At 41.6% G+C, this 13662-nt stretch overlaps 1 protein-coding gene across 1 annotated transcript in view; it reads right to left on the bottom strand.

Annotated features, from left to right (window-relative positions):
* The window catches only part of ZNF804B (zinc finger protein 804B), a 235626-nt gene extending 230219 nt beyond the window's left edge, over positions 1-5407 (bottom strand). Inside the window, exon 1 of the mRNA XM_017817777.1 lies at positions 5300-5407. Coding sequence (XP_017673266.1) covers positions 5300-5407 — 108 coding nt within the window. The remainder of the gene's footprint in view (positions 1-5299) is intronic.
* Between the last annotated feature and the right edge of the window lie 8255 nt (positions 5408-13662).

The following is a 13662-nucleotide window of genomic DNA, read 5'->3' as shown; positions in this document are numbered from 1 at the left end:
TCCTGTTTTCTGGAAGTTCTTTCTTTCTCTCACGTGTTGCAGAATTTCTGTTGCACAGAAAGTATTGTAACAGAACCATGAACTCAGGAAATAATGTCACCATAAGGTTGAGTGTGGGCTGCAGGAATGCTCATATTCTCCAGCACAGTGGAGCAGTAGGGCTGGTAGGGAACACACTCAGCCCACTCTGAGGCACAAATTGCCAGGAATCAATGAGATCAGAAATAGTTAAGCAGGAGTGCCTGCCTTGGTTTGTTTAAGGCAGATACCTTGGTAAGCCAGCTCCATGCTTTCAGAAGAGCACACAGGATCCCCCTGGCAGGCAGCCACTTCTGCTGGAGGCAGCTGCCAGAGACTTTTTGGCACAGAAAAGTGAAGTACCATTTGCTTTACTATTTCTCCCTTTTTTCCTTTCTACAAGATTTTGTTAGTACAGTTGGGAATTCTTTTTCCACCTTCCCTTTCGTAGAAGGACTGTTTATTAGAGCTGCTGGCTCATTACTGGTCCCTTTATACTATATTTCTTTGCTTAAATTTCACACTTCGTGCATTTTCCTTGGTAATGCCTAGAGCATACCCTTCCTCTCTGCTTTCAGTGCTGTTGAGGGTACAGTCACAGTACTGAAGAATGACTTGTTTATAGTCAGAAACCCACAAGTTATTTGGTCTTCCAGCTAACCACAGATATATGGTGGATGCTCCTTTTAACCTGCTGCCACCTAGACCATATTTCACACGGTACACATCCAGCATGTCTAGCCTTTAAATTGCTTTCTGACAACTGTGCTTGGCACATGTCTTTCCTCTCTGGTGGCAAACACAACACTGTCATTCTTTGTGGCAGACTTGGTTGTGCTAGTGTTTCCCAATTAAGCTCAGGCAGATGGAGAGAGCTGCCCATGCCGTGGCCCTCCTGTTCTCTATTTAGAGTCATTTGGTCCTCAGGCTCACTTAAGTTTTCAAAGAAGTTTCCACATGCCTAGCGTTGTTATCTGTTACAGAGAGTGCTAAGGTGCTACTCAGACCTGGTTATATTTGCATTAGTGCTGAAACAGCTTGCTTGTGGCTCAGTATCAACTAAACAGTCATTATTTCCAAGTACCTCTACTTAATTAAAACTACTGGAGCCTCTGGACGTGGGATGAGAGCTGTGCTTTTTAAAAGGTAGCTTTCTGTAACAGACAAGAAGCCTTTCCCACACCCCGCATCCCAAAGAACTTAGGTAAGCACTAAGTGCAACAGAGCAGTTGCTTGACAGTCTTATTAGAAAACAGCTTAGAGAAGTACGTGGAAAATACTGTATTCATCTGAAGCTGCAGGGAACAATGGAAGAAAAACAATTAGCCGAGTCAGAAATTGGGTAAGGCACTGGGTCTTCTGAGCCTTCTATTTCCTTCAAAATACAAAGGGATCTTTAAATACCAAGTAGTAAACGAGATTCTGTTTATATCTTATCTTAAAAAGCCACAAGCAGAACAGTGCACCCTAATAACATCTTTTGCTCAGAAATTATTCAGAAGCAAGGGGGCCATCTGCTGAATTCCCAGTACCATTTTCTGCTGTATCCTGGAAGAGTTTCTTTGAAAGTTTCACAGCAGAGTCCTTTTCCGTGTCAGCTTCGCTAGGCTTGTGAACCATGACAGTAAACCTCTGAGTAGGCTGGGCTTCAGGTGTATATTACAGCAGATCTACCATGACTGCAAAAAGTAAAACCACTACACCAATCAATGTAATCTATTCAGGACTCAGAAATCCTGTAGACAATATCATCGGTCTGAGGTGTAAGTAATATCTCTGTATCATAATTCATTTCCTTAAACAGAAATTTTCAGAGACAGAAAATTTGCTCATAATATGTTCATGAATATAACTTTTCAAATAAAATATAAAAGCTCAAAGCACAGAATCAAGTCTCTAAAGTAAGCAGCTCCCTTCTTCAGCTTACTGTCCATTATCCTTAGTAATGCTGGCATCATGTTCAAACTCAGCATTTCCTTCCCAGTATAACTCCATCACAACTCCATTGATACAGGATTCATTGCTTCTAATTCCACTCTTTCTGAATTCATTAGCACAACTTCAGAGGACAGCTTCACTGTATTCATAGCTAAAGTCCCTTTCCAATTTGTGAAAGTGGGCAAAGCAAAGGTAGAATTTTTAAAAGATTTTATGACCATGTCTCTACACACTGACACGCACAAAGTGCATTTGTAGTCCTCCATATCTTTGTAGTCCTCCATATCTTGTTTCCCTTAGTACTGCTGCAGCTAAAGGTCTCTCTGCATACCAGGAAGAAGGATCAGAATTGTTTGTGGCACAGTAACAATAAAGTATGCTAAATAACTACTACACAAACACCAAGACTGAAAAAATCCTTGTTCATATAACCATGAAATTTGATAAAGGTATTTAAAATATTCACCACTGTTCTCATTTCTTAAAGTATAGCCTTAAGTCTACTGACATTTCATGGTCTGTTAATACAGAACACTTTAAATATAGAAAGGTACATGTTATCCATTAAAGACCGTGTAGGCTCATGCATAAGATCACTCATAGTGTAAAAATATAAGATTGTTTAATGATACAAACTATAAAATTGAATCTTCAAGGTTGCTTCCAATTCAGCATTTTAAAAAAGACTGCAAGATGTAACTTGTATCCTTCAAAGTTATAATCAGGAGGTATTAAATAAAAGCACAGCACAGGGAATACAAATAAAGGCCACTTGCTTAAGACTTCCCTCTGATGCATAAGAAGTGGTCCCAAGTTTAACTCAATAGTTGGAGGATTTGTTTGCATTGTGTGAGGCATTTTTCATGCTTAAAACAATTTTACTACCTCAGTCAATATGAAATCTCAATATGCATGACTCCCACATCCATAATGCAAAAATGTATCAGGATGGTGTTGTCTGCTGTTCACTGTTCCCAACTTTATGCACACTGATAGGCAAGGATATCATCTGGAAAGTCATAAAGTCGTAGGCACATACAGATTACTCACTGCTTTCAGTATTTAATAGCAAACTATTCTCTTTGTTAACTAAGCATCCCTTATTTATCTCCTAAAGTCTGGACTGCTGTATCAAAATAGGAAAATATCATATATAAACCAGTAGTAAATCCTAAATATAAAACACATAAAAGAGTTATAGAGCTAAAATTACCCAGCATTAAACATTATCAAGCACCTTTACCCCCATGAGCTGCCCAATACTCCCGCTCCACAGGGCTCAGCCTATGACCTCAAAAGCCTGACTAGCTGCAAAGAATAGCCACTAAAAAAGGCAAAAATAAAGAAAAGAAGAAAAAGAAATGTGTGTAGACAAATGAAAGTTTTCCCTCAAGAATATGGAATGAAAGCTAAGGATTGCTAAAATTCAGTTCTTTATATAGAAATGATCCCAAAACATATAAAGCATACCAACTCCTGGTCATATGAATCTCAGAAACAAGTAGTTCTGTCTTAGTGAAAAGCAATACAAAGTGCTCTTGCTACTTTTTTCAAACTCTGGAAAGCTCACATGAAAGAATGTTTCTATATAGTGAAAGAGATTTGAGTTTATTTTCAATTTTATATTTTTTTTTCCTTTTCCACTAAACCCCAGGTAGTTGGCTAAGATGCTTCAATGTAAAGCAAAACCCTTTTTAAAAAATGCATCTTTAAGTAATAAGAAACATCCATACAATTTTTTTTGGTCTTGTTATCTGTTACTTGCATATGAACAAAAATTACTCCCACCTGGTAGCAGGACTATGTTTAAAATGATGGCTCGCTAGTGAAGTCAGACGATTTTACTTCATTAAGTACTTAGACTGAGAGGAGTGGTGTGCATACTCCTATGCAGGTAGTTAGAAAGAAAGGGAAAGAAATTGGAAAGTGAAGGATTTGGAACGTAATGCTATTTCCAGGGCATTATATTCTTTTATTTCTGACACTACTTGACTTGAACATTAGTTGTTAAAGTTCTACTAAATAAAAAGTATTTACAATTAAGACTGTTCCCATTTTAGATCTTTAACATCTTTTCCTTTGGATCTAATTTTGTACAGTTAACGTCTCCTGCATTTTGGGAGGTTCCGCACACAAAGGTGGATCAGCTCCACGGGTCAGAGAACACAAACACAGCTTAGCCACTGTCTACTCTACCTGCGGCACAGTTGTATTATATTGCTCACGACAGATACAGCAGTACAGGGGAAGAACCCGCAGGTGCTATCAGAGTTCTGGTGCACGACACGGAAGGGATTTTGAAAGTGTAATGAAATATTTGTCACTTTCTGTCATTGAAAGTCAAGAAACAGAAAGCAGAGACTTTCGTTTCCTAAAGGTATTTAGAGCGCAGGTGTGCTACGCGGCATAACACGGCACTGCCAAAGTCCCACCGTGGTTTCAAGGTGCCCCCGGTACTGGTGCCGGTACGGGTGGGTGGCAGGTCCGTTCCCCTCCGTGTGTCACATACTGAGACCGGGCACAGTGACAGGGAAAGTCCAGTCGAGACTACGGACGCGGTTGTGATACCGATGACACGGCGGAGAGGTGGAGGAAAGGCAGCGCGACTTCGGCGGTGCCCGGGCGCCCTCCTCTCGGCGACTCTCCCGGCACCCCACTGTCCCTCGCCCCGGTTCGGTGGAGACCCCGCCACGCAGCCCAGGACAACCACTTGCCCCTAAGAAACGCCTTTAGCGACTCACGAAGACCGTCTACAGTAGCTCAACGGGTCTGCAGTCACCGCAGGACCGCCCCAAACTTCACGCGTGTTCTGCCTAGATATCGGTCTCGACAGGTAGTTCACAACACGCCGCAGCCAAACTCGCAAGTGCATTTTTTTGCAGGCGAAACCAGAAGGATGATCGCTTCCCTCCTCCGCCGCGTCAAAACCTTGGACAAGGTACTAAACCGCGACACCTGGAGCCGACACGGCGCCTTCCCCACTACCAGCCTCCAACTTCCCTGCAAAGCGCCAGAAATTAACCTCTCCGTGGGCACGAGCCCGAGCCGCGGTCCACGGATAGCCCCAGTTAAGCAGCAACCCCCCCGCCCCACCGCGGAGCGCCAGCACCGCCCCCAGCCCCTTCCCCGCGGCCACACGCCGGCAGCCGCCGACGGAGAAACTTTTCCGAGCCGCCCGGCGAGGCAGCGCCCACGCGGCCGCCCCGCAGAGCGGGACCGAGCCGGAGCCCACGCACCGCGCCCCCCGCAGCCGCGCCGGCCGCCCCGCCGCGTGGGCATCCGCCCGCACCGCTCCTACCGTGCGGGGGGCAAGTGAGGGAGGGAGCGAGGAGGTGGCAGTTACCGGCGAGCGAGCGCCCTTCTTGCAGAGCGGTCCCCTGAAGACGCCTTTGATGCCGCGGTAGTGCCCGTTGCTGAGGTGCCGGGAGCTGATGACCAGGTAGCACGCCATGCGGGCGCCCCGGGCGGGCGGGCGCGGGAAGGGAGGGCAGCCCGGCTCCTCCGCGGCGGCGGCGGTGCTGGCCCCGCCGGAGCAGAAGCCCGCATGAAGGAGCGGGCGGAACCGCAGCAGCGATCTCCCCGCTCCCGTCTCATCCAGCGCCCGGGTGAGCGCTGCCAGCAGCAGGATGCACTGAAGGCGGCAGCAGCGGCGGCAGCCAGAGCACATCTGACGGAGCGCGGAGGCCAGTCCGCATGCTGCTCCGCGGGTGGGAGACGGGCCGGCGAGAAGAAGGGCAGAGCACAACTTGCACAGTCCGCCGCTGCTACGGCCCCTTCCCTTCCTCCCTCCCTCCTCCTCCTCCTCTTCCTCCTCCTCAGACCAGGCCACCGGCAGCCGACATCCGGAGGGGAGTTTCTCCGCGGCAGCTGGAGCGGCGGCTGCTCCCCATGGCTCTCCCCTGGGCCGGGCTGGGTGGTGGATGCCGACGGGCGCCGCGCAGGATCCACGCCGCCCCACTCCACTCCTGCCGTGCCGCCGCAGTCGGCGCCGCGCCTCGCTCACCTCCGCCTGCGGGGGGGGGAGGCGGTACGAGGGGGCGGAGGAGGGGTAGGGCCGGAGCGGGGGCGGCGGCGGGGAGGAGGACCTGGCCCCCGCCCTGCGGGGAGAAGGGGCGGCCGCCGCCGGCAACCTCGGGCGGAGCGGGCCGGGGAAGGCGGCAGGGTGTGCTGACCGCCCTCCTCGTCCGCTTCGCCCAACTTTCCCGCCTCCGGTGTTGGCAGGTAACGTCCCTTCCCTACCTGCCTCTGGCTGCGCTTCCACCTGTCCTCCGCATCCCCTCCACTCCACCCCCTTCCCCTCCGCTGTCCCGCGGGCTGGCCCTCGCCTGGACCCTCCGCAGCCAGATGGGGTGACGGGAAGCACCGCTGCGCCGGTGCCCGCTGACGGCTGGGAGCGCAGACCGGCCCAGGACTGCGACGGGGCTGCGCGCAGCTGTCCCGGCTGCCTGGACACCCCCGGCTTGTGGCTGCGTTTGTCTCCATCGTCCCCCCTGAAAGCTCGTGATTTTAGGTTCGTGGTGTCATTTACGACCCAAATGATTTACGCCGGTATGAAAATCTTCCACCACTAAATAGCTGGAACAGGTTAAGGTGTTCTCCCCTTCTGCAAGACAGAGGCGTGATGTACCTCGGACCCGCCTGTGCAGACTCAGCTTCTTCTCTTCAGGTCACAAGTATTGTCTCTGCTCTGCTGCTTGCTAAGTCGATAAAAATAAATCAATAAATCACACGGCCTTAGTAGTCACCTGCAGATCATTCATTTCTTCGAAGTAGATTGCTTTAAACTGCAGATAAGAATTGTTTCAGTTTTTTCATTTAATCCTGTGAAACAATACGCTTTCAGATATTTGGTGAATGAAACTGATAAGCCACAATCCTTCTAACTTTAGCCTCTTGAGCTATCTTTCTATGAATTTAATGTAAATAAAAGGAAAATCTCACACAATCCAATAAACTATATAGATAAAAAGGTCATGACAGTTTGAATGTCATTTTTTGACTATATATGTAAAATAGCATTGTACAGTCCTAGTATACAGTGTTGTATACAGTGTTTCACATAAAATATTAAATTTTATTATATGTATATATACATATACACAAATAAATATATTATTATGTATTTTATTAATAAATATGCAGTGTTGTAAAGAAAACAAAACATTTGAATTTGGAATAAACAAATTTATTTGTAGTAATGTATTACTACAAATGTATTTGAAGTAATGTATTAAGAACATCCTTATGTTGACCATCATACCAATGTTTTACAATGTAAAAAACTGTTAGGTGGGGGTCAAATTAAACTGCTAATATCAAGGTGTGAAATAAATAAAAGGACTTGGCTCTTTGCGTAATGTGTGGTTGAGCTGTGGGACTCCTTGCCAAAGGGTGTTGTGGATCGTAGATTAAACAGTCCCATGAATCAGTACAGATCAGGCTTTGAAGCCTGGGAGCACTACAATGCCTACAAAAGACCTTTGGAAGACTTTTCTGAAGCAAGAAATTGCACTGTAAAGTAAAGTTTGAGAAATTATACTACCATACTTAAAAAGAAAAAAACTTTTATCCACTGTAAATTTGGTGGCAAAAATGAGCTTTTATGATGGTTTCCTCCTACAAGTCACAGCTATGCGAGTGACTTAAAATATATTTTTGTTGGCATATATGTTTCCTTAACTGGAAGTTCTTTCTGAAATAATTGCTCTGCAATCCTGTTAAAGATAAAAGTATTAATTTCACTTTGGATTTTGGTCTGCAGCTTAACTTTCTGACTCTGCACTGAATACGTATCTGGAAGTAAAGACAAGCACCTTTATGACAGTGCAACAAACTTCCCAAGGTTGTTTTTACTTCTCTGTGATGCAGATGTTGTTTCTCAGAACAGAAGGACAATTTACATCTCATCTCAACAGCTTGCACAGAGGTCTCAGTTCCTTTTCTGTTGTGAAAAGACTTGGAAAAGTCCTTTGCTCCACAGAGCTAATGTTCTGTTACAAGGTGAGGGAGAGGGTGCATAAGACTCTCACCATATGCATACAATGGAGATATGGGATTTCATGTTGGAGTTATGTAGACAGACGGGCCCTGTCACCTTTAGAGGAGGTTCAGCACAAGCTGAAACTGTGTGAGTGCTTTGCTGTAGACTAAGGGACAGTACTTTCCTTCTTAAACTTACAGTCTTCCACAGTTCATTTACCAAGACTGTATGAAAGGGAAATTATTTACCCCAGAGTAGGCTGCACAGTATTCATTTTATCCTGCTGAGGAGGATGATGTGCTCAATTGACCCTGCTGTGAAAAGTAGAAGTCATTTTAGGCTCACTTCACTTTGCAAACTCAAGGGAATAGTTACTATGACCACCAATCTAACTTATAAATAATCTGTAGGACACAAGACTGAGAAAATGAGATTAAGAGTTGTCAAATGGAACTATTAGTTATTAATTATATCACTCCCTGAACATTCCCCCAAGTCTCTGGAGATGCTGCACCTCCTTCTCTTTCATCACAGATCATGTAGAAATATGAGCCTTAACTATTAGTAGCTTCATCTGGGTCCAATCCTTCACTACCTTAGATCTCATAAAGTAATTTTCAACTGAGCACAGTGGATGTAAAATACTACCTTTCAGAACTTTATGCTTTCTTTGCAGAAGTATTAGTGGCTTTTCAAGATGCAAGGAAGTGGAGAAGCAGGTCAGCTGTTACTAAGAGAGGATGATTAGAAAATGAGGTGTTCTCCAGTTCATCTATCCTCTCAGTTTACACATTTGTTTATCATTAATAAAGACTGCTTAGCATTTTTTGTCCCCCCAAAACATCTGGAAGAATTTTCTATATATTCTTTGTAGGGATTGTCCTCATTGCACAATACAGTGTCTAAATGAAATGACCAGCCTAGCTCTAAGGCTGCTAGTTCTGGTATAAATATAATCTGCATATCAGGCATCAGAGAACTATATTAACACAGTTATATTTTAATGGTTGAGCTAATGAGTATGTTTCTTTGCAGCATTAGATAGTACTGTGTAGACATAGCTGTGAAACCTTGTCTGCATTAAGAATTTTATCTAAATTGTAATTCAAGTATCGCTCCTAATATGAGTTCCACCTGCACACAAAGTCCATCATACTGATATTCTCTGCTGTAGAGGTAAAAACTACAGTTAGCATGATTTGCCAGCTGCTAACCTAAGCGTTCTTCACTGTGGGTACAGACTTGATCTGCTTAAGGGTCCCAGTCTTAAAATGCTTTCCCTTTTCTGTGACTAGAAAGAACAAAGACATCCCTCCCCATGCCTTCAGAGATGAGAAAGTTTAAAGAGTGCAAAGCATCTTCTGGCACTACACCTCTAGAAATCTTAGTTTCACTATCAAACAAGAACAGAGGTGTGTAGACACACAGCTTGAGTGCTGTTTCAAAATCTGATTATTCTTCACTTGAGTTAGTTAACCATGTTTTCCAGTGCAGAAGAACCCAAATGAACCCTACAGTAAAAGCATACTCTAATACTGATGTGATTTTTACAGGTGGTCTTTTTCACTGTAGGGAGGGAGTGGAGGAGGGAGATCAACATCTTGGCAAGACAATTCAGGTATGAAAACATACAATGAAGTTCTTGATGTATAACAGCGAAGTCTTAATAGCTCTATGGTATATGTTATCTTTAGACATAAAGGAGATTTTAAAGCTGTAAATCAAGTCCTGGCAATATATGCAGATCTTTGGATTATAAGTGCCTGAACTACATGTCCCTCTACCCTCAGTTCCTGTAACTCATCCACCCAACCTCTAATTCCTCTCCATTCTGTTGGTCCCTAGCTACAGCTAATTCCTGTGGGTTCACATGGAAAGTGAACTCCTGCTCCACTGACAGTAATGACAGTTTTTGAGGTGCACAGAATCATTTTCTTTAGAAACTTTCAACTGTTAGGTATGTTCATGTATGTAACAAACCTGAAATGTACTATTACATTAGTTGTCCTGTTATTCTACTTGAATAGATCACCTAATATCCCAAAAGAATCGTAATTATTTGAAAATGAGAACCAGATATTAGAATTAGTTAACATTTCTTTTTTAATCTGAATTTTTCATTTTTTTCTCAGTGAACCATATATTTTGCAGAATATTTTATAAAGTTTGATCCTGGTGAATATAAAAATACAAAGTAAACAGATCTGCAAACATTCTTGTTTTGCTTTCAGTGAAATGGCAATTTCAAATCTGCTCTTTTTTCCCCTGAATCTCAAAAAAAATTATATTTTTTTTCATTAAAAAAGCAAAATCTTCATTATATCTGTCTTTATTTCATTAATTAATTTAGGATATTTTAGACCGTCCCTATTTTATTCCATGTGAAGTAAACATTATACTGCTTATCCAAACATTTTTAATCCCAGGCTGACTTGTAAATAGTAGTTACATTCGTCTTGTGAATCACTTATGTAAGCAGCTTTCTATTACCGAAAAGTTGAATCTGTCAAAGTTTATACATTTAAAGCATTGATGGCTAAGTCCATGCAGAATCAGTGACACTGTTCTACTTTGGATGGAGCTTTTTGGAACGTCTAAGTGCTGAACAGTCACTTTATAGTCTGCAGCTTGCTTGTGTAGCCAGCGAGTACAGCAGTCTTTATCATGATCAAACCCAAGTGCATGTGTATACATCAGTGAAGAGCAGTAAGTCATGCCCTACTTTCCTTATAGGCTTATGCACCACTGGTTTTAAAAAAGTCATATAGTTGAAAAATAATCTAATTCAAATAAGTCATCTTACTCTGATGTTACTTTGATACATCTCTTATATGACATTCAGGAACCTCTGTAATACTTTATCACTAAAAAAAAAATACGATGTTTCCATTGGAATTCTTGTGAGAGTTACTCAAGAGTGTAACCACAGTCCTAGAGAAGAACACTAAGAGGTGTGGTATTGGGGAAAACCACCAATTTCATAATCAGTTTAAAATATGCAATAGATCTGTTGTTTTCAGAAGGTTGTGGGACATGCCATTCACTTAAATTCACAGATCGATAATAGAAATAAGACATTGACCCTCTATTAATAAGAGCTCAGTGCTTCCAGAGTATGTGTCCAATGATGTAAATATATCTTCCATTTTCTATGCAGAAATACTATTCATTGGTTTCTTCTTATTGTTAGCTATATTCTTTACTTAAATTAGGATGGATATAGAAAGAATAATGGTAAGTAGCCACTGTTATGAAAAATATATAGCAGAGTGCCAATTCTGTTTTAGCAGCAAATCCTTTCTTTCAGGAAGATGATGTATGAAAGAGATGTAGGTGTAGCAGTGTTTTCATACCCTTGCTAATTTATTATGTTTGCATGAATATTTAATACATCAATCTCTTTCTAGAAAGAATATGGTTTGCATTTCAAGTCTTGTAATTTTTTTACATTTTCTTTTCCCTAAATCCTACCAAAACTTTAATTATATGCTTAACATCCACAAGAGAGGTGATTCATGTTTTTCATTGCTTGTTGATGGTCATCAGACTGATCTCCTTAGGTCAGCACTGTATGTGCTAGTGGCCTTAATATCTAAAAGGTGAGTAAAGTTATTGCATTTTTATTATTAGGAATCAGACTTGAATATTAACTGGAGAACAGATATCTTTAAATTAAAATAATTAAATTTAAATAATTAAATAATTGAATTTATATTATTAAAATAATATAAAGAGACAAAAAGTATTGTCTAAACTCTCCATAGGTAGCCATGATATCCACAGATATCCACAGCCAGAGAGGCTAGCAGCATATATTTCAGACACAGATACATTAATTTCCATAACTGACATAACCACAGCTGTCAATCCATTTTCCGACTCATACTCATTTAATTCAAGGAGTGCTCCAAGGACAACTATAATGAAACAGCCTAGGAACAGGAGAGGGCACCCATTGCGAAGGAATGATGAAGGCAGCTTCCATCACGTAGAATTTTCCATCTTCACAGTAAGACATCTCCTCTCTCTCAGTATTATCTGCAAAAGTATCTGCTATCTTACATTGCCACAGGGAACATACTTACACACACTGTGTGCTAATACACACCTGCAATGATATCCATAGACTATTTCAGCTTGGTAAGTTAGTATCACCCTTTTTGTCTGCAACGAGCATTGCCATAAGGCACCCATAGACTGTCAGCACATATATGTTATTTTTTAATCTGGTTGCATCTTCAGCCATTGAAGCCTATTAATTGTCATAAGCTCATGTACAGTTTATAAAGGACTCTCAAGTTACATTTGTCAGAGAAAAAGTTGCATTCTTTTTGTATGAAGTGAATGAGAATTCAGCTTGGGAAAAGAGACTGTTGAGGGGGAATTGTGAGATGTCACACAAGCTGGATAAAGATCACTAATCTAGGAACTCTGTACATCCTGATCATAAGTGACAAGTAACTGCAGATACTTTCCCTGGGCAGAGGGCCACTTAGTGTGGTGGTTCACTAAGCCACTTTAGATAAAAAAATTACAAGGAGAAAGCAACTCTTTTGCATAACTTGAGAAGAAATAAATGAATATAGGTTCTGCTGAACTTCCAGCAATAAAAAGCATTTTTGTATAATTATATAATTATTTTATATAAATATGTATCCATATTGCATATGGATTATTTTATATATTTATAATTCTGTCTGGTGTCCATATATTAATGGAATAATATATAACTATATTCTTAAATGCTTTAAATGTCAACACCTATACCAATTTATTTCCTGTGCTGTTTTTCTTTTTCTCCACTGAAGCAAAGTGACAATTTATTCTATTTTTTTAGGGAGCTCAGTGACAGGGAGCTGATTTAGCAGTCTCCAGCAAAGCAGTACAGAACTAGAGTCTGAGATGTTCATACTCATTAAAACAGTATACTACCTAAGCTATCTCAGATCTTCATGTTTCCATGGAAGTATTTACTATGCACTACCACAAGATCACCCTGTTAGCTCTGTATATAACCTGTTGCCAGCATTTCATCATCTTTCCACATTAATACTTCAGCAGACAACCTTTAAAAAGGCTTTACAAAGAAAGATATGAAAGGCACGGCAGAAATTTCAAATTGACAGTAGCATTTGTCAGCTGGAATCCTCCAGAATTCAGAAGTCCTTCATGTTATTAGGTGTCTAAGAAGCAATAGTTCTTTCTAAGACTGACACCTATATACTTTCTCTAAAATAGACAAGTATACTAAGAGGTCTTGGAGTGTATTATGGCCTAATTTTGTTCCTTAGTAGGTTTAAACATTTCAAGCATTCCGTAACTTCCATTCAAGTATTAGCAAAATTTCTTTGTACCTTGAAGAAAATTGATAATACTCTTGTAATCACTGAAATTTCATTAATAATTAGTAATATAGGAAATATTCAGTAAAATCAAAAGGTGAAATTCACTTCCTAGCAAAAAGCTAGCACAAAAATTTTACATCTCCTACCTCCCCCATGGTATCTCCTGAAATGTTCTTAAGCGTCTCATGAGCTTTCTGACATCAGCACAGGTGTGGATATCATCTGATTTCATCCATAGTATGGTATCTAGCAACTTGCTTATGGCCAAAAATGTCACAGTTTTCTGTGCAGAAATAAAATAGATGTTTATTTCAAATAGAAATTCGGTCTCTATTTTTTCAATCATTTTGTGTTCTAATTATAACAGTCTCATTCGTAAAC

This window comes from Lepidothrix coronata, unplaced genomic scaffold, assembly GCF_001604755.1.
Source record: "Lepidothrix coronata isolate B3197 unplaced genomic scaffold, Lepidothrix_coronata-1.0 Scaffold62, whole genome shotgun sequence".
NCBI classification, from domain to species: Eukaryota; Metazoa; Chordata; class Aves; order Passeriformes; family Pipridae; genus Lepidothrix; species Lepidothrix coronata.
Note: the sequence above shows the minus strand (reverse complement) of the source record. Positions and strands in the feature narration are given on the sequence as shown.